The sequence below is a fragment of the Sturnira hondurensis genome, unplaced genomic scaffold (genome assembly GCF_014824575.4).
Source record: "Sturnira hondurensis isolate 20B ecotype Veracruz unplaced genomic scaffold, ASM1482457v3 Scaffold0009723, whole genome shotgun sequence".
NCBI lineage: Eukaryota > Metazoa > Chordata > Mammalia > Chiroptera > Phyllostomidae > Sturnira > Sturnira hondurensis.
Window position 1 is genome coordinate 176,026 of NW_028082354.1, and position 21,828 is coordinate 197,853.

The following is a 21,828-nucleotide window of genomic DNA, read 5'->3' on the forward strand; positions in this document are numbered from 1 at the left end:
ATTTATTGGTTGCCATGACTACCACATCCTAAGCACTATTATTGGAGCTCTATGTGCATTATCTTTAATCCTCCCAATATTCTTGTTGCAGAGTAGAACTATTATCTTCCTTTTAATGAGGAGAATGCCCTTTAGGAGAGTGAGTCACAGAACTGATTAGTAACTTGTATAAAGTGTGATAGCTCATACATGGCAGAGTTAAATGCAGACCCAGATCTAGAATGTATTTTTAAGAACTTTAAATTAAGACATAATTTACATACCATAAAATTTACCCTTTTAAAATGTAAAATTTAGTAATTTTTAGTATATTACACTGTGTCGTGTATACTGATCCCAAATCCAAATCACTAATCTCACACCCTTTGTGCTCTGTGCCTTTGCCTCAGGGTGACAAATTATGTGGGCTAGTAATGTGATAGTCTTGAAGCCAGGGCAGAGGAGTCAAGATAGTTTGATGGTGGTGGGAAGTGTAGCACCAAACTCTCTTGGATTTGGTGCCTAGTAGTAGGGTAGGGGTAGGGGGCACCTCCTCCCAAGCTTGGGCTCTGGACCTCAGCAAACTTGTCTGTTGAGGTCCTGCTTGACATTCTCTCTCTAGAGCTTCCTTGATACATTCTTTGGTTTTACTCAGTTTGGACATATAAGTTGAACTGATTATATGAAGGAATTTCTGTATTCATTTGGCTTTGGGTTACACATGGAATCATGGTGAAGCAAGTCAAGACTTGTATAAATGAAAGAAAAAATAAATAGAAAATTCTTCAAGCATTCCACAAAGTCTGTAGCTTGAGCACATTTCCTTGGGGCTCATTGAATGGATACCAGCTTCTCTACTGTAGATGGGCACCAGAGGTTGACAGCTCATATACACTTTTATAAGAGGAGGTTTTGGGGTTGTCCAATAGTTTGGTGCACAGGGGCCCATTTATGCTGCTGGTACACACTGAAACTTTCCCCCAATGTAAAGCTTTTCATGGTGTGGCCTGGTGGGATCTTGAATACAGCACTTAGAAAAGAGAGGATCGTTTCTAATCGATGAAGCTGATATTTGCACCATTCAGTGTAAGAATTATTCTTTTATGGCTGGAGGATTTCATATAAAAGATAAAATATAATCTCAAAGAGCAGACTGCTAGCTGGAAGTGACCTTCAAAGACTAGGTATTCAGCCCTTAAAATTCTTTTTAAAATAGATTTTATTTATTCATTTTTAGAGAGGGGGGAAGGGAGAGAGAAAGGGAGAGAAACATCAGTGTATGATTGACTCTCACAGCCCCCCAAATGGGAACCTGGCCTGCAACTGAGGCATGTGTCCTGACTGAGAATCGAACCAGCAACACTTTGATTTGCAGGCTGGCACAAAATTCGCTGAGCCATACTGGCCAGGGCACTATTCAGCCATTCTTTTCAGAGACAAATAAATTTACTGAGTCTAAGAAAGAAGTGTGACATAGGGTCACAATGTGTGTGTAGTATCCTTGGGTGCCAATGGCACAGCCCACAGGGGTCATGGTGCTCTGGCTGCTTCACTCTGTGAAGTGTTGGCCTCAGTGATACCTAAATTTCAGTGGCACACAAACATATTAGGAGGTGCTCATTGTATCATAGACTCTTTGGCCCTTGGTGCTGCCATGTTACAGACTCTTTTTAGTAAAAATGTGCCCTATGCAGGGTGGACTCTGATAACTAATTCGTGGCCCAGAACACTGATTACAATGATGACATCATCTCACAAAACCCAAAGAGTGGTGAAAATGACTTGTGCTCTACTGATTTGCGAGGGTACCTTGGGGTACCAGACATGCCCCGCTGCCATCTCATCTCAACGCTATAATTAGCTCTCTCCATTGGCCAGCCCCAACAGCTCTTTTATTTATATACTGTACAAAAGCAGATGTTTGTGAACAATCTAATGCTTGTGAACAATAAAAAATTAAGCAGTGTTTTTCATAATCTGTATAAGAAGGTACATGAATGGATACTATTAAACCTTTTCTGGAAATAGTGCCTTGCAAAAATATTTGTTTCAATTATTCAGAAAATGCAGGTCTAAGCAGCTCATTTCTTCAGATTGATGAACTGATTTGCTGTTACTGCAGTTAGAGGCTTTAAGCATCACTGTTAAGTTCTCAGAGAAAGTGAGAAGTTGGCAGGAAAGAGGGTGTCTGGAGGGAAACCTTTGTCTTTTGACATTAAAGACAATGTGTTTCAGCTCCCTTTTTGAACTTTTAAAAAAGATTTTGTTTACTTTGTTTTTAGACAGAGGGGAAAGGATGGAGAAAGACAGAGAACCATCAATGTGTCATGGCCTCTCATGTTCCCCCCACTGGGGATGTGGCTCGCAACCCAAGCATGTGACCTGATTGGGAATTGAACCAGTGACACTTCAGTTTAGAGGCCGACACTCAATCCACTGAGCCACACCAGCCAGGGCTCCTTTTTAAATTTTTATCTTGAGATAGTTTTAGACATATGAAAGGGTTGTGAAAATAGTACAGATAATGCTTTTACCCAAGTTCCTTTTATGTTATTACCTTATATAACCACAGAATATTTATCAACAGGAAGGCATTAACCTTGATAATACTACTAACCAAACTACAAAATTCATTAAGATTTCATCAGTTTTCCACTGAAATATTTTTTCTATTCTAGGATTCCACATTGCATTTGTCACCTTAGTCATGTCGTATCTCCTTCCTCTCCTCCTGTCTGTGAAAGTTCTTCAGTCTTTCCTTGCCTTTCATGCCCTTGATATTTTTATTTTTTCATTGTTGTTCAAGTACAGTTATGTCCATTTCCACCCCACCCCAGCCATACCCACCTCCCACCCTCAAACCTACACCTTTGGCTTTGTCCATAAATCCATTATATATGTTCCTTGATGGCTCTTCCCCTATTATTCCCTCTACCCACTCCTCTCTAGTTACTGTTTGTTCTTTATTTCAGTGTCTCTGGTTGTATTTTGCTTGCTTGTTTGTTTTGTTGATTAGGTTCCACTTATAGGTAAGATCACATAGTATTTCTCTTTCACTGCTTGGCTTATTTCATTTAGCATAATACTCTCCAGTTCCATCCATGTTTTTGTGAAGACTAGGAGCCCCTTCTTTCTTTCTGCTGCATAGTAGTCCATTGGGTGAATGTACCACCATTTTTTGATCCACTCATATACTGATGGGCAGTTAGGTTGCTTCCAGCACTTGGTTATTGTGCTGCTATGGACATTGGGGTGCATAGGTTCTTTTGAATTGGTGTTTCAGGGTTATTAGGCTATAATCCCAACAGTGATATTGCTGGGTCAAAAGACAGTTCCATTTTTAGTTTTCTGAGGAAAATCCATACTGTTTCCCACAGTGGCTGCACCAGTCTGCATTCCCACCAATAGTGCACCACAGTTCCTTTTCTCCACAGATATAGAACAAACATTTCAAAAGTTTATGTGGAACCATAAATGATCCCAAATAGCCATGGAACATTTGATAAAGAAGAACAAAGTAGGAGGGATCACTACCTGACATAGAACTACATTACAAGGCCACTGTACTCAAACAGCCTGGTACTGGCATAAGAACAGACCCATAGACCAATGGAAAAGAATAGAGAACCCAGAAGTAAACTCAAGTATCTACTGTCAATTAATATTTGACAAAGGGGGCAGAAGCATAAAATGGAGTAAAAACAGCCTCTTCAACAAATGGTGTTAGGAGATCTGGACAACTACATGCAAAAAAATGACAGTTGATCACCAAGTTACTCCATATACAAAAATAAATTCAAGGTGAATAACAGACTTAAATATAAGTTGTGACACTATAAACATCCTAGAGAAGAATATGACCTTGATATTTTTAGAGTAGTGGTATGATACTTTGTAGACTGTACCCCAGTTTGGGTTTGTCTGTTGTTTTCTCATGAATGACTTTGGATGCCTTTTATTGCCTTTTCCTGTCTGATCACTGTGGCTAAAACTTCCAATACTATGTTGAATAGAAGTGGTGAAAGTGGGCAACCTTGTGTTGTTCCCAATCTTAGTGGAAAATCTTTTAGTTTTTGCCCATTGAGTATGATGTTGGCTGTAGGTTTCTCGTATATGGCCTTTATTATGTTGAAGGATGCTCCCTCTATTCCCACTTTGCTGAGTGTTTTTTATCATAAATGGGTGCTGTACCTAATCAAAAGCTTTTTCTGTGTCTATTGATATGATTGTGTGATTTTTGTCTTTGCTTTTGTTTATGTGATGTATTACATTTACTGATTTACGAATATTGAACCCTCCTTGCATCCCTGGGATGAATCCCACTTGGCCATGGTGTATGATCTTTTTAATGTATTGTTGGATGCGATTTGCCAATATTTTGTTGAGGATTTTAGCATCTATGTTCATCAGCAATATTGGCCTGAAGTTTTCTTTCTTTGTTGTGTCTTTATCTGGTTTTGGAATTAGGTTGATGTGGGCTTCATAAAAAGAGTTTGGGAGTCTTCCATCATTTTGGATTTCTTGGAATAGTCTGTGAAGGATAGGGGTTAGCTCTTCCTTAAATGCTTTGTAGAATTCTCCTTTGAAACCATCTGGTCCAGGGCTTTTGTATGTTGTGAGTTTTTTGATTACTGCTTCAATTACATCAGGTATTATTGGTTTGTTCAGGCTTTCTGTTTCTTCTTCACTGAGTTTTGGAAGATTATATTTTTCTAGAAATTTGTCCACTTCACCTAGGTTTTCAAATTCTTTGGCATACAGTTAGTTCTTCATAGTAATTTCTCACAATCTTTGTATTTCTGTGCTATCAGTTGTAATCTCTCCTCTTTCATTTCTGATTGTGTTTATTTGGGTCCTCTCTCTTTTTTTCTTGATGAGTCTGCTTAAAGGCTAGCACTTTTGCAGAGCTGGTTTGGTGGAGGTGTATTCTTTTAGACTTCTTTTGTCTGGGAAGTTCCCTATTTGGCCTTCTATCTTGATTGAGAGCCTTGGTGGGCAAAGTAGCCTTGGTTGGAGGCCTCTGGTTCTCATTACTTGGAATATATCTTGCCATTCTCTTCTGGCTTCCATTGAGAAGTCAGCTGCTAACCTTATCAGGGATCCATTGTATGTTACATCCTGTTTCTCCCCAGTTGCCTTTAAGATTCTCCCTTTGTCTTGGAATTTTGCCATTTTAATTTTGATGTGTTAAAGTGGGCCTTTTGGGGGTCCTCTTGATTGGGACTCTTTGTGTTTCCTTGATTTGTATGACTTTTTGTCTCCTCAAATCAGGGAAGTTTTCCATCATTACTTTTTCACACAGGTTTTTTATTCCTTGATCTTCTTCTTCTCCTTCTGGTATCTGTATTATACAGACATTATGTTTCATATTGTCTTGCATTTCTCTTTATCCCTCTTCATTCTTCTGAGCCTCTTTTTCTTTTCTTGTTCTTTCTAGGTGTTTTTTTCTACTTTGTGCTTCTGCGCACTGATTCAATCTTCTGCTTCACTGATCTTGCTTTTGATTCATTGTACTGTGTTCTTCAGTTCAGAAATTGTCTTCTTCATTTCCTCTTTGCCCCTGTTGATAGTTTCTATTTCTTTTTTCATATTTATATACTTTGCAGTGAGTTCATTGTAGTTTCCCTGTAGTTTCTGGTACTTGACTGTGAGCTCATTCATCTTCCTGATAACCATTGCTTTGAACTCAATATCTGATAGTTGAGTTGCCTCTTTTTCATTTAGCATTCTTTCTGAGGCTTCCTCCTTTCCATTCACTTGGGGATTGTTTCTTTGTTTTCTCATTATTTGTGAGACTCTTCTTGTTAGCCTCGGCTTCTTAAATTGATCTTTCTGGCTCCCTGGGTTAATGGTGTGAACTTCTGTGGTATAATACCTGTGATATTCAGTGGTGCAGTCTCCTTGTTGTCCTGAGCTCTCTGGTATTGAGCTTTTGTTTATGTTGGCTTTTTGTTTGTCTTTTGGTTTGGGTTTTTTTTTTTGTCTTTTTTCAGTGGGTCCTTCCCACCACCTGGTTAACTGAGGGTCACCCTGTGTACCACATTTTTTATTTTGTTGTGCTGGTGTGAGCAGGTTGTGTTGAGCCTGGTTCTTCCATGTGTAGTAGGTTTTGAGGATTCTCTCTTGCTCTTGTTCATTTGTTTGCTTTGGGTAATTTCTCCACTATATAGTTGTATTTCCAGATAGGTACTGGATTGAGGTTAGTGTGGCTTCCCTTCCCTCCTTCACTTTTCTCTGTTGTCTGCTGGTGCCTCCTTTGTAGTTTGGGTTCCTCTTCCTGTAGGTATCCTGGTGTTTAAAGTTTGCAACTAGTCTTTTTTGTAATCAATTGGAAGGGGAAGGTAGATGGTTTAAGACAGTAAGAGAGTATTCTATGATATTTACAGTATCATCCAGTAGAGAAGAGTTAGGAGATTCTTTGGCTATGTGTGGTGTTAAGCATGATCTTCTACCCAACTATCCACTTTTTAAAAAGGATAGAAAGAAGATAAGACTCTTGTTGGGGAGGTAAGGTTTGTGAGTTGGATCTAGAAAGCAGTAGGTTGTGGGATGTCAGATTTTGAGGTAAGGTGAGTTTAAGGGATAGTAAATAGGTGTAGTGTGTGAGGGAGTAGAGTTAACCACTACAGTAATAGAGTCAGGTAAACCATGATCTGGAAGTGGTGTTAAATATAATTATATTTATAATTATATTACAATTATATTACAATTGTAATATAATTTACAATTGTAAGTAATAGCTATTATGTACAAGAATGTTAGAGCAACAATCGTATGACACAATCTGTGTTACCTGGATATCAAGAATAGGAGTATAAAACTTTGAGTAGTGTGCTAATAGAACATGAGTGAAATGAAGGACAGTAAATTAGCAATGCAGTATGAAAGAGAGAACAGGCAATCCCTGAGAGCTGATATAATGTAACCAGCCAAGCAAAGGAGACTAAACAGAAAGAAGAGTACAAAAATACTATTAAAATAAAAGATGTAAGAATAATGAAAAATAATAGTATAAATATGCAATAATTTGTAGGTTCTCTGTAATTGCAAAGTGCAATTTCTCTGACTGTGTCAGCTGTTGGGATGCTCCTTCTTTGGGTCCATCTCTGGTCTTTTCATAGTTCCAGGTTTTTCTATCTTACCTGTGGGTATTTTAAAAAGTGTAGAAGTTAGGAAGAAGAGTTAAAATTGGGAAAAAAAGGAAGAAGAAGAGAGAGGAAAAGGGAATTGAGTGATAAAAATAATAAAAATAAAAAATAAAGATTTACTTAGACAAAATACCTTTTTGTGGTTTCAAACTGGCCAAACCAGTTTTGCTTGGTCTTGCTGGGTGCAGCAGGCTGAGGGTCAATTGGTTTTCACTTTTCTTTTTTCCTGATCTGCACTCAGTCAACCTTGGGCAGGCACTCTTTTCAGGGCTAGCTGGGTGCTTCTTCTGGGGGCTTTGGTGTGGGATCCAGGCCTTCCTCAGAATGCACCCTCCCAGTTTACCAGTGCTTGGGGCCTTCCATAGAGCACACTGTTCCCAGGTTACAGGTGTGCACACATGTGTTTGCTGCTTCTGGTCCCTCGGGTAAGGTGTGTTCTCTTCCCAGGGCTATGGGGGTGTACAGGACCTTCTGCATCACCTCAAGAGCACTGACCAGCTGGGTGGTTAGGAGTCCAGAGCAGTTGGTCCAGGAGAATTCCCCAAACACTGTCTCTTTTTTCACTTTTTTTTTTTAGAGAGATTCCTTGTACTCAAGCTTGCTGCTCAGTACAGAGGCTTGGCCTCTCACACAGCCCAATTCTCCAACAAGACTGGGGACTATCGGGGTTAGGGCTCATTAAATCCCAACTCTCAATTCTCCTCAGCTGACATCCACAGACTCTGTGGGTGCTCACAGCCCCTGTGTGTTTACCACTTAGTCCTTATTCCCCTCTCTGTGACTTCAAGCAACCAGGCCTCTCCCAGTGCTGCTCAATCCTTGTTTGGCTGGGGAGGGAGCTGTTGACGCAGCTCTCTCCCAAGAACCCTGTGGCAGACCTGGTGGCTGCTGGGCCTGGGGCTGTGCCTTGGCCCCAGTGCTGGTCTTTGGGACCTTATTGTCCTGAAGCACTCTTCTTACTGTCTGGCTTTTCAATGTCCGCTGCAATTTTTGGTCTCCTATCTTCATATATGCTATTGCAAAGGGTAGGAGTTTCTTCTTTCTTTCTGCTACAGGCTGACAGGGTCCAGAGGGGAGAGGGGAGATAATCATAGGGGAAAAGGGAATGGACTCATATGAACAAGTATAAAGAACACATGGACAATAACTAAGGGTTGGGGGTGGAAAGGGGAGGGAGGTNGAAAGCAGTGAGGTTGTGGGAGGTCAGATTCTGAGGTAAGGTGAGAGTAAAGGATAGAAAATAGGTGTAGTGTGTGAGAGAATAGAGTTAACCACAACAGTAATAGAGTGCAGGAAACTGAAGTGGCCTAAGATCTGGGAGAGATGCTGTGTAGTATTTACAATTGTATGGAGCAGCGATTATTTACAATAATAATAGAGCAACAGTCACATGACAGAATCTATGTGATCTGGAGAACAAGAATAGGTAGTATAGGACCTTGAGTAATGTGCTAATGGAACGCAAGTGAAGTGAAGGACAATAAATTAACAACACACTATGAAAGAGAAAACAAGGGGAACTATTGTATAAAACGATGTATCAAATGATACAATTTAACCAGCCAAGTGAAGAAGACTAAACAGAAAGAAGAGAAATACAAAAATACTAATAAAATAAAAGATGTAAGAGTAATGAAAAAATAATAATACAAATGTGCAATAACTCGCAGGTCTCTGTAGTAGCAAAGTGAAATCTGTCTCACTGTCTCAGCTGTTGGGATTCCCCCTCTTCGGGTCCAACTCTGGTCTTTTCACAGTTCTAGGTTTTCTTGTCTCACTTGTGGGAATTTTAGAAAAAAGAAGGAAGGAAGAAAGAAGAGATAAAATGTGAAAGAAAGGAAGAAAGAATAAAATAATAAAGGAGGAACATGAGGAAAAAGGACATGAAAGATAAAAAATAATAAAAATAAAGAATCACTTTTAAAAAAGCCTCTGTTGGCATCAAACTGGCCCAACTAGTTTTGCTGTTCTTCCTGTCTGCAGGAGGCTGAGAGGCAGATTATTTTTGCTTTTCTCCCTTCCTGATCCGCACTCAGTCAGCCTCCAGCCCAGTTCCCCAGCAGTCTCTGGTCCTTCAGGTTCTACAGGTTTGGGCATGCACTCTCCCCAGGGCTACAAATGTGAGCACTGGGTGCCTCTCCCCAGTCTTTGGGTGTGGGCACCAGTCCTTCCTCAGAGTGCACTCTCCCCTGGTTACCTATGTGCCTGTGCTCATCCAGGCCACCTCTGCTCCCTCAGGTTTGGGTGCGCACTCTTCCTAGGGCTACAGAAGTGTGCCCAGGGCCTTCCATGCCACCTCACCTCTGGAGTGTTGCCAGGCTGGGTTGGAGGGAGGCTGGAGTGGCTGCTGCAGGAGAATTCCCCAAACAGTGTCTTTTTTTCCACTTTTTCTTTTTGAGAAATTCCTCCTACTCAAGCCTCTCTGTAGAGAGGCCCGGACTCTCTCACAGCCCAATTCTCCAACCAGACCAGGGACTATTGGGGTCAGGGCTTGTTATGGCCCAACTCTCAACTCTCCCCAACAGGTGTACGCAGACTGCCTGGGTACTCACAGCCCCTGTGTGTTTGCCACTTAGTCCTTATTCCCCTCTCTGCAACTTCAAGCAACCAGGTCTCTTTTGGTGCTGCTCAAACCTTGTTTGGCCAGGGAGAGAGCAGTTGACCCAGCTCTCTCCCAAGAATCCTGTGGCAGGCCCAGTGGGCGCTGGGTCTGGGGTGCAACCACCCTGGTCCCTACGCTGGTCCCAGGGACCTTATTTTCCTGAAGCACTCTCCTTACAGTCTGGTTTTTAAGTGTTGGCTACAATTTTGATCTCCTATCTGCATATATGTTGGGATCTTTTGGGTGTTTGTTCTCTTCCTCTGTAGATCAGCTAGGTTTTTCTTCTGTGTATCCAAACTTTCTTTTGAGAAATTAGCTGACAGTCTTATGGTAATTCCCTTGCAGGTAACTAACTTCTTTTCTGTTTCATTGATTTATGTGTCTGTTCTTATGCCAGTACCACACTGTTTGATTACCAGGTTGTCATATTCTTATTTAGTTCAATAAATCATCATTCTGCATATTCTACAGGGTATTTAAAATAACCTACAAGAATATATTTAAAATGTGAAAATCAAGCCAAGGGAAAGTACAGATAGAAATTATAAAATGGAACAAGAGGTGAGGTTAACACAGAGTATAGTCCATAAGGTCATGTTCACTTGCTAGGGGTCAACCAAACCTTTGGCTCCAAGCTTTCTAGTAGCCAATGCAAAAAGAGAAAGGCAAGAAGGGCATCATTATTCACTGATCCCAGCCTTCCTTGAGCAACATTCCTTCCCGGAGCCAGTTCTTCATTCTACCACTAGATGACGCACCTCCCTCATGATTAGATTACACAGCAAGCCCCTCAATGCAGTCGTAAACTGAGCCTAAGATTAATAATAACCATTCTTTCTGAGTTAGGTACCTGGCTATTTGTATTCTCCATTTAGTTCTAGTGCAGCTTTGTGGAGACACTCTTATTATCTCTACTCTAGATATAAGCAGACAGGCTTAGAAATAAAATCTCTTGCTTAAGCCTGGGTTCCAAACTATCCTCTGTCTCTGATTCTCTATTACACCACGTTGTCAACTTGCTGTCATTTTGAAAGCCTTATTTCTAATTGGTGAAACTCTTGGGAAGCTCCGTTTGACTGGAGAGCTTTCTTAGTGGTGCTGCCACAAAATTCAGTAGGAGTCAGAGTCTAATTTGGGCTTTGACACTATGGAGATGTTTTACACCAGGTAAATCATTGAATCTGCATGCCTCAACTTCTCTTTCTGTCAAATGGGAATGATCAAACCTGATCCACTTAATTCTGAAGGTGGTTTGAAGATATGAGGAAAGAGATGTGAAAATGCCTTGCGAAGTAGAAAACACTATAAAATTATGCCTTAAACACAGCATTTATTGGATGCCTACCATAAACTGGGCACAGTGGTAGAGAGTATAAGGCAATACTACTCAGTGTGGCCCGCGGCCCAGTGCCAGTTGACAAACTGTTTAACACTGGTCCAGGACAAGAAATTGGGAGTAAATGCTTCAATAATTTACCCCCTTAACAATGATTTGACAGAGTAATTTTATGTTTGTTGAATATAATAATAAAAATGGGCTTGTGTTTTGTATGTCTGTTTTGATTTCATTTTTCAGTGATTCACTTTTATTGTATTGTATAAAACTATTGGTACACAGTGGACTTGGGGGGAAATTGTCCTCCTCTACAAGTTGTTTGAAAAACACTCCTGTGGTGAATATAAAGGAAGTACAAGGCCATAGACTGTGCCTTCAAGGAGCTCTTACACTAGTGGGTGAACTGGTACCACAGTGGTTGTGAGAAACCACTACCATGGTTCCATGTGCTTCAACTCCTTCATGTAACAGAAGGTTATACAGATCTGGATGGACTCAACAGGTTAGAGACCTGCAAGTCCTCAAAACTAATCCCTAAACAAACTCTTATATTTGCCCCCTTAGAATATCAGCAGCACTAATCTAGATGGAATTGGACTTGTCTCCGAGGGCAATTTGACATCGCATTTTTTAAAAATTTATTTAATTCTTTTTCAAGTACATCACATTTTTTAAAAGTATAATTTCTCATGAAAACCATCTGTCAAAGATTTTGCTGAGCCCAATTAAAGAACTATAAAGACTTGGATTTTGCATACCATAGAATTTCTAGTATATGTTCATGGACTAACAGGGTTTTTCTTTAGTTAGTACTAGGCAGTAAGCTAACCAACTGGCTCTTCGATCTGAACACTATCCTTGACAGGCTGTTCAAAAAATTTTCCATATTATTTTTGAGATACATAATTGAATAGGTAATATACTTCCATAGCACAAAATTAAGAAAGTATACAACTCTGCATCTTGCTTTTTTCACATATGGTACCACAGATAATTTTACATATAAGTACATAAAGAGCTTTCTCATTCAATAAATGTGCCTTATTTATTTGATCAGTTCTTTATTAATGCACATCTGGTTGTTTCTAATTTTTTTGTTATTACAAACAAAGTACACACAGCAGTTTACACCTATGCATACTGGAGGAGAAATTCCTAGAAGTGGAATGTTGGAATCAAAGTCTTGTATTTGCAATTTTTATAGTTCTGTCAAAAATGCCCTTAATTGACTAATTGTACTCCCACCATCAATTTATGAGAGGACTCTCCCCCACCTTTGTATTACCAATATTTCTATACTTTAGCTATGTTATCTCATTGTGGTTTTTATTAGTATTCTCCAATCATGAGGTTAGCTACCATTACTGGCATATAAGCCATTTATTAATTTTGATACTCATGGTACAGATACAGGACAATTACAAATGCTCCTAAATCACTGTATTTCCAGAGTTTCCTAAACTACTGTCTCAATAGATGCTCAATGAACTTTGTTCATTTCCTTTTATCCTGCCCCATTTTTTCTAGAACTATCCCAGGTATTTCTCCAGCACCCATTTTATTTTAAAACTAGTATCACTAGGGGCTAACACAGTACCTGGCATAAGAGTAAGACCTTTTAAAAATGTGGAACAAATCAATGAGAACAATACCAGAACCATTTACTTACTACTTCACACGACTATGTATTCCTATAACTATTTCAGTCTGCATTTGCAATGACAATTTCAAAATTAAAGATAAAGCTGATTTAGACATGACAGTTTACGTACCACCATAATCTGTTGCTCTGAAAGTTTTTGTGCTACCTTTTATTATATAGAGAAATTCACTGCTTTAATTTTTCCTTTATAACTAACTTTTAAAAATATTTTATTTATTTATTTTTAGAGAGAGGGGAACAGAAGGAGAAAGATAAGGAGAGAAACATCAATGAGTAGTTGCCTCTTATGTGCCCCTCCTGGGAACCTGGCCTGCAACCCAGGTATGTGCCCTGACTGGGAATTGAACCGGTGACCCTTTGGTTTGCAGTCCGGTACTCAATCCACTGAGCCACACCAACCAGGACTATAATTAACTTTTTAAGATCACATTGCATTTATTTTTTTTGTTTAGTAAGACCTGAAATGGTTTTTGACCAAAAGTCTGTTGACCACTGTTGGGGGTGGTGGTGGGAACATTTTTCCAAAGACGGGGGAGGTGAGCAGAGGACTTATTTAATGTGATTTATCTACACACTCTTGGCCAGATCCATTTGCAACCATGTGCACACAGTCGTGGAACACCTGACTAAGGTTCTCACGGGGAAGAGAACAGAGTTTACAGAATCTATAACACTTGGTTAAATTATTAACTTTGTCTCATTAGCACCACACTCTGACCACTCCACATGGGAAAGTATTGTATAGGCATTTGTCACTCACCATATAAATATTTCCTGAAAAACTTGGGGATCCAAAGACTTCATCATTATCATCACCACCAATAGTAATAATAGGTAACACTTACAGAGTGTTTACTCTTGTCTAATTGTTTTACATCTATTAATGCATTTTATCCTATCATTCCATTTTACAAATAAGAAACCTAAAGGAGAGTGAAATTAGGGAGCTTGAATGAGGTGAAGTAGCTATTAAATGTCTTCCTCTGGTTGGTGCCGAGCCCAAGCAGTCAGACTCCAGAACCCACTCTCAAATCTATTTTGTTTTTCAATTCGCAAAAGAGAAAAGGCTCTTTTTTGAAACGCACTCCTGAAACCCCAACAGGAGCCCTCTAAACTGTCAGTGGTCAGCGACAACACTAAGTGGTAGTCAAGATGTACTGCAGGCATCTCCATGTAAATCACTCCTGCCCAAGCTCTCCCAAATAATTACTATATTACAAGAGCCAATATGCTTGCACTACAGAGAGCTTCATGACAAACCTGTTTATAAGCAGATTGTCATCCTTCAACCCAACTTTTTCTTTTGTCAAAGAAAGAGGCATCTTTCCTAAGGTTAGCATGTATTTTGCATGTCATTTCTATCTCCCTAGATATTTCACTTCATTATTTATCTCCCCCTTTTCTTGCCTCTTCAATTTCTGTTTCACTAGTGGTTCTTCTGTGAAACCTACAAATAAGTTTCAGTTTCTCCTATCATGCAATGACAAGACAAACAAACAAAACAAACCTCTCCTTGAACAATCACCCAGATTCACCTTCTTAAAAAAAGAGTTCTAATAGATTTCCTTGTTTAAAAGCATTAGTTCTTTTTCAATCACTTTCTGAATTAAGTACAAATCTCAGTCCAACATTCAGGACCCTCCAAAATCGGGTTTCAATTTACCACATGGTTATTTCTTCCACAAGTGCCTTACATTTCCTTACCCTAAGCTTCAACCTCATAGTTCCTCCTATGTGACTTTTTTTCACAAGGTGTTTCCTTCACATGGATTTTCCTTTATCAGAAGACTCAGCATAACCTGATTCAATCTATCTCCGTTTAATTATTTTCATTAAATTATAATTCTTTCTAGTTACTCTGGCTATCCTCCAGCCACCCACCCATACACTATGAGTGCCTGAAGGCAGGGACCAAATATTTACAGGTGAGCAAGTAAAAATTAGCTTGGACTGAGAAAGCAGACATCCAACCAGTCATTAGGCTGCAATAACACACACTATTAAAGGCAGATGAAAATTTAACAGAGAACAGTATTTCTCCCAAAGACATGCCACTGTAAAGTGATAAACGACCCCCTTTGAGTGAACACCACTGTTTTCATTCACTGAGAAACTTTGTTCTTTACAATTAGAGACTATAAGAAACTTGCTGCTTGAAATCACAGTAGTGAGAATAAAATAACCCACATTTATCTGGAGGGCATAAGTTTCTTGGACACAGAGGAGGAGCCTTGATTTCCAATCCAGGTGCAGAGCTTCACAGATAAGAGGTGTTGTGTGTACACAACATTCCAGATCTATCTTTACTTTGTGGTTCCCAAGGAAACAGGACTCTGGCCTCACTTCCCTGGCCAGACCTGATGTTGACCCCTTCACACAGCCCTGTTTTGAGCTTGCTAAAACAATTCTTCATTTAAAATTGGCCTAAACTTCTCTCTTCCCCATAATTCCTATTATGACTCTTTTTCTTTGATGAGATGTCCCTCGGTTTCTCTGGTGTGGGGATCTCCCTCACTGCAATGGGTCAAAACGCCTGACTTTTTGGATTACAAATTTGTCCTTGGTAGCTTTGCGCTGATTGGGTGTTTTGTAATCCTGGCCCCTTAGCTTGCCCAATGTAGGCATTCAAAATTGCTCATTCTAGTAGACCCTGAATTAGAGTTCTTGGGTTCTAGTTAAATTACCTAGACTGATTATATGGATTACAGTCTCAGTCCCACCAATAACTAATTAGCAGGATCATCTTACATAAGTTAATGCATCCCATTGGCCTGTTTTTTTTTTTTTTCTGTAAAATGAGGAGCTGTTCCAATACTAAGGCAAGGGGTTTGGCAGCAGGTAGACCCAGGTTGGGATCCGTTCTTCCACTACTAAGATCTGTGATTTTTCCTTTTCTGGGTCTCCGTTTTTATCTTAATGTTTAAAATGAATATAATACTAAAAACTGCCTTGTATATTTTCCAGTGCAATGAGAATCAAGTTGGTTGTTACAAGCATCACTATATCTGATTACTATTTCTACTCCTATTATGTGAACTAGGACAAGTTAACCTTTCTGTCTTTGTTTTTTGTAAATAAAAGTGGACAAATGATAGCACGTAACCCAGTGGGGTTATTGAGGGCATTAAATGAGATGAAAAAAGTAAAGGGCTTGAACAGTGTCTCACATATTATTAAGAGGCTCAAAATACATGAACTAATATAATTAGTATTCTATTTCTACTACTATTCTGTGGCTAGAACCTCGGGACAAAACCAAAACACGTAACGCAGGCTCAGAACTTTGAGATGTAATGCAATATTTCTTTTTCAAAAGCAATTGACACGCCCAGCACTGGGTTAGGATCCGCCTAGTCCTCATTAAATATGGCAGCGAGCGGGGACGGCTTATTGCGGCTGCGCACGCGGAAACACCTCCCAGCGCCTAGATCTCAGCTGCAGTCTAGGCCCCCGCCGCCTCCCTGGCTGGCATCTCCCCCGCGGGGCTCGGCAGAGGTGCGGAGAGAGGGCCTGTCAGGGCGCGCATGCGCAGATGTCAGCTGTGCCTGGCGGATACTTGGCCAGGCGCCTGTCACATGAACCGAGAGCCCGCTCAGCTCCCTCTCCTCCCCGCCCGGCTGTGAATGAAGCTCTGCCTGCTACGTGGGGCGCTAGCTCAACTTGGTGTTCTGAACGCCAGAGCCAAGTGAGCGCTTGGCCTGCCAGCGGCAGATACAAGCTCCACCGCTGCTGACCTCGGCGACAGGTAAAGACAGATGAGCTGTCCCTTCTCCAGCAGGTCCTTCGCGGCCCGCTGGCCCCCGACCCACCCCCGGAGGAGCCCCTGGGCGCAAGGACACTGGGAAGCGGCCCCCAGGAGATGGGGGGTCCTCATGCCCGGCCGCCGTCTGGCACTCAGAGTTAGATCGACTAGTTCTAGCTAGTGCAGGGCGGCATCTTCCCGGGAACTCAGCCCTGATCTCCGAGCAAAGGTTCCTTGCGCTGTCCCAGCAAAGTTTTCTTGCGGAGCAGCGCCAAGCCCTACCCGCTTTTGAATGGGGGAGGTTAGCTGCGGGCGTACCCTTTCCAGGACTGGAGCAGAGTGGCTTTAGCTGGGAAAGCTCTGTCAAGGCCCCGTTCTTTCTCCTGCTCTAGATTCTCAGGTTGGCGTGGGTCTTAGAGGAGTCCAAACTCTCGGAAAACTAGTTGGTGCGAGTTTTCCTTTTCCAAATTAAGGAGGGTAGCCGGTTCGCTCCAGACTTTCCAGGCTTGCGCCTGAGTGCTTTCAGCACGAAGGGCTTTCTCTTCACACTGATGCGCCTTTACCTTTATACATTTCAGAGCAAATCAGTTTCCTGGACTGCCAAGTGAAGCTGTACGTGTGCCTGTGTGATAACGTCAGTTTAAGCTACCTCGAATAAATGAGGGAAATTCAGAAGTGTGGAGCATAAAAAGCCAGTAAGAATGTGCTTTATGTAAACTCCATACATTTTTAGCAATTATCTGGGCTAGACTTCAGAGATGTTAAATTTCTCCTGGTCCTACCAGGCGTGTATCACTGCTACTTAACTGCAAAAGAAGGCAAACCCAAAACTATCACAGGTTCCAGATAAGTCATGAGGGCACTCCCCCTCCCCCCTCTGGTGAATCCATCTTAGGAGTTTGTGAACTTTTCCTTATTCAAAGTATCCTCTTTTCTCTGTTGGTGCTTTTGGGACTGGTGTACACATTCACACTTTGCCCTTTAAAAAATTCACTAAAGAATGACAAAATGATGACTGTCAAGTTTGTATTAGTCTTCAGTACTGTGCTAGTGCTTTCATTTCAGGGTGGTGGTGTTGCTTGTATAAAAGCTATGGAAATAGCAATGTACTTTGATGTTCACCAGGTCAAAAAGGTGAGGACTTCTCTAAAAATGTGGGTTGGCTCATATGCTAAATAAGGAAGACCTATTTATTAATTAAAAACTTGTTTAAATAAACAAGCAAAGTGTTTAATATATTAAATTGTGAAATCAAAATAGCCAGACATTTCGTTTTCTCTCCCATTCTTAGCACCTTTATATCCTTGCTAATAGTATTGTCCTAAGACTGAATTTGACATTTCAAAAATAGGAATGAGCTGAATTAATTTGGCTTTACTTAAATTAGTATTTTCTTTTTCTTTGGATCCCCCCCCCCGTTATAAAAGTAACAACTGCTCCCCATAGGACACTGGCAAAGTGTGGCAAAGTGTAAGAAAGAGCCACCCAGAGGACATCAATCTTTTTATTATGCTTCCTTTCTTTTCCTATACAAGATCTATTTTAAACTTCAAGTAGTCACAAAATTTGCTGTCCCTTCTACATTTTTTTAAAATGTAAACTTGGGAGTTTGGAGAGGACATTGGATATTATCTTACTCTTTATTTCCCAAAGCATGGAATGTAAAGAGAGGAAAGATGCTTAATGATTATCTCGTCCAACCACCCATCCTTTGAGATTCCAAAACCCATTTGTTGAAGATCCAGTGATTTATGCAGAATTGGGCAGCACTCAGTGACAATACGAACTGACTCTAGATCTCTCCATTTTATCCTTCAGTGATCCCTTGCTGCTTAGGGGTACATCTTGACACAGTATATCTTTGAAAGAGAGGTTCAAGGAGGAATAGGAGATAATTTTCAAGGATTTGAAATTTATTTCATTTAGATACCCATTTTTCTTTTTACATTTTTAGGTTTGGGGTGTGAGCATCTGGAAGAGAGTAAGACCACACTGCTGCTGTTCCACTTGCATCCGGTTTAAGCTTCCCCCCAAAACTGGGGGCTCTGGGAAACTCTGAGCCTGTGACCCCAACGTGGGAGTGGATAGGATCAACATGGCCATGTGGCAGGGTAAGAAATTAGCACTCATTCCTCTAACTGGTTTTTCCTCCTTCTCCATCCTCCATCCCTACCCCCCTCCCTGCTAGTGGCAGGCAGCCAGCTGTTTCTTTCATTTAACCCTTCGTCTTCACAAGGACAAAGCATATTAGTTTAAAAGAAGTTGCTGCTTGCTAGAAGTTAAAATTCTTTTAAAGTGGGCATGGAGGGGTGATGGGGGAAGTAGAAGGAAAATATCTTGCCAGAAGCATTTTAAAAAAAACCCCTTTGTTTGAACATGTGCTTGTGGGGAGATATATGTTAGGAAATGGGATATTTTTTCATATTTGTATCTTTTATTTGTTTGTGGCAATTTTCTATCATGAGGTTCTCAAAGGTGGGGGAGACAGATGTCAACATCTCTCTGGCTTCCTCTTCCCAGTAAATACTTTAAAGCATATTTAAAGTTACAATGTTTATGGTTGATGACAGAAAGAAATTGCCTATTTTAATGTTATGAATTACCTGGGAACAAAGCTTAATGATATCTTGCCTGGGTTACATCTCTTGTGAACCTGTGAATTGCTACCATTCAGAGTTATGTTTCATTTTTCATGGGATTGAGGATTGGGCTCTTTGGGAGAGTATCAGAATCTCCAGGGGTGTGGGGGGTTTTTATGTTTATCAAAAAGGAATATAGGTTTAAGAAATGATAGATAAACCCTACCCAAATTGTCTGTGACCCCCAAAAGGTTAAAAATGGGGTAGAATGAAGAGCTCAGATATCTATAAATATATGACATGTAGGTTTGTTGGTGGTCTAATGTAGCTTTTAAAACTGTCTACTATTGGTTATGGCTGCAAGTATGTAGCTACACAAATGTAACAAAGTACTTTTGATGTAAGAGGATTGTCAAGTTAAAGATATTTGTTGAAATGGAATTTGGCCTGTATGCCTGCTTTGACTCATACAATGGTCAATTATCAGGAGCAGTTTGAATATTCTTGTTTAAATCCTGAGATATTCTTTCATCCAACAAACAAAATACAGAAATGAGTAAGTCAGGGAACCCTAGACAGTTCCTTGTCCTATGAGAAAGAGACAAACAAAAACTGTGTCAGGCTAAATGAGTGTTACAATAGGGAGAGGTACAAAATGTGATAGACGCCCAGAAGAAAGCATAATGAACTCTGAGTTTTGAGCTGGTCTAAAAAAAACAAGTGGGAGTTTGCCAGATGGGTAAATGAGAGAATTGAATTCTGGGCAGACAGAGAAGCACTGTTCAGGAACTTCCAAGTTGCTCTGTTTGCCTCGTGTGAGATGTGTGGGGCTTGACCTCAGATGAAGCTGGGAAGGTAGTAAGGGGGCCAGATAAAAGAAGAGCCTTGTGTGTTCTAGGGAGGATTTTACAGTTCATCCTGAAGATAAAAGATTCTAAACAGGGAAGTAACATAATCAGATTTTGTTTTAGAAAGATGACTTTGGCAGCAGTGTTGAAGTGGGATTTGAGCTGGAAAGATTGTAAGCCAAGAGCCATTTGGGAAGTTTCTGGTATAGTGGTTTAGGTTAGAGATGATGAAGGTCTGAGCAGAAGCAGGGGCAACAAAGATAGAGAGAATGGAATGAATTCTAGAAATGCTCTGTGACTGGATGTGGGAGGAAGGGAGCCTAAATTGACACCCAGTTTGGGTGCCTGAGCAGTTGGTGCTATTCACTCAGATAGGGAATGTGGGAGGTGATGAGAAAGCCAAAGGGATGGTGGGAAGTTACTGTACCTTGTTTCATTGGCCTGTTTTGTTTGAGACACTGTGGGCTGTCAGGTCACTGTTTAAAGGCCAATTCTGAAAGTATGGAACTGGAGTTTATGCAGGTGGGGATCTGAAATTTTGTTCCAAATGGTACATGAAGAGCTTGTGTATTTTCTCTGTGTGTTTAATGCAGAGGTCATTAGTGGCGAATTATTTATTTATTTTATAACACAGACATTTTAATGGATAACAATTTTCAATAAAAGGTAATTCATTATTTTATTAGTAACTAATATATTTTGCTATCCCAGGCCCTGAAATACCTGTTTAAAATTACATTGGAGTCAAACCTAACTTTTCTACCCTAGTGAAGAGGGGAGTATTACACATAAATAACTGTACCTCATTTCTTGTTTTCTGTAGCCTCTGAAATGGCAAGCATTGTTCAGTGATAGTTTGGTTGGCAGTATGGTATAATAGTTAAAAGTATGGGTCTGGATTCAACTCAGTTGGTTCCATCATTTGGTAGTTGTAACACCTTGGGCAAGACCATTAACCTTTGTGTGTCTCAGTTTTCTACTGTGTAAAATGGGGATAATAATAGAACTTACTTTATATGGTTTTTGTGAAGATTAAGTTAATATGTGCAAAACACTTGGAACTTAGTAAGTGTCCTATAAGTGTGTGTGCTGTTATTATTAGTGGTGAGATGATGACTACAATATTGTGTATCATATAATAAGTGCTTAGTAAAATTTAACAATAGCTATTTGTGTTCCTACTGCTACACTTTTACAACTACTATTATTACCACTATTATTTTGTTATAGCCAGGGGTAGGATTGGGTTCCTGGTCTGTACAAGGGATTTCATGTTGTCCTTGGAAGCCCTGACTTATAGTAGTCTGTTTGGATCTTTATGAAAAGGTTTAGAGCTGAAGAGATCCTTAGAAAACATCTACCCCAAGCCCTAAAGGTTAAGTGACATGCCCATGGTCAAATAGGTTAGTAGTAGTGATGGGACTCAAACTCAGGTCTCCTGATTCCCTACTCCAATTTTCTTTCTATGGGCTCATAGAAGAGGTTATGTGTGGACCCTCCAGCTCAAGGAAGCTGTGAGTCAGTCTCTGGAGCTAGTTGAGGAACTCTAAGTACTAGAGAAAGCCAAGTTTCCTTAGTTTCTCAGGTCAGCGCTGTCTAGTTCCTTCATGGAGAACTGGATCAGAATTCCTATACCCCTTAAACATGACCAACATTATTATTTTGACTTAATTTGATGGAGCCCTCTAATACATTTCCTAGCCACTTTAAACAGAGTATATTGGTTATAATTTAATATTTTTGATTAATCAAGGTCATTATTAATAACATCAGTTTTATTGTCCTGATAGTCAAGAAAATGTTGAAGAGAAGACTACTTTGTGATGGTATGAAGTTGGGGACTGGTGTTGTCAGTGTTATTTATTTATTCAGTTAACATTTATGAAGTACCAGTTGTGCACTAGGCACTATGCTGGGCCTTAGAGATAAAA

General features: G+C 40.3%; 1 protein-coding gene across 2 annotated transcripts in view; it reads left to right on the forward strand.

Annotated features, from left to right (window-relative positions):
- Nucleotides 1-16,206: 16,206 nt before the first annotated feature.
- CLCN5 (Cl-/H+ antiporter 5) overlaps nucleotides 16,207-21,828 on the forward strand; it is a 185,753-nt gene continuing 180,131 nt past the window's right edge. Inside the window, exons 1-3 of one of the 2 annotated variants that reach the window (XM_037057708.1) lie at nucleotides 16,207-16,473; nucleotides 17,049-17,165; nucleotides 18,425-18,581. In XM_037057708.1, the coding sequence (XP_036913603.1) occupies nucleotides 18,566-18,581 (16 nt within the window). In that variant the 5' untranslated portion in view covers nucleotides 16,207-16,473; nucleotides 17,049-17,165; nucleotides 18,425-18,565. The remainder of the gene's footprint in view (nucleotides 16,474-17,048; nucleotides 17,166-18,424; nucleotides 18,582-21,828) is intronic. The other variant, XM_037057709.1, reaches the window with a different exon arrangement.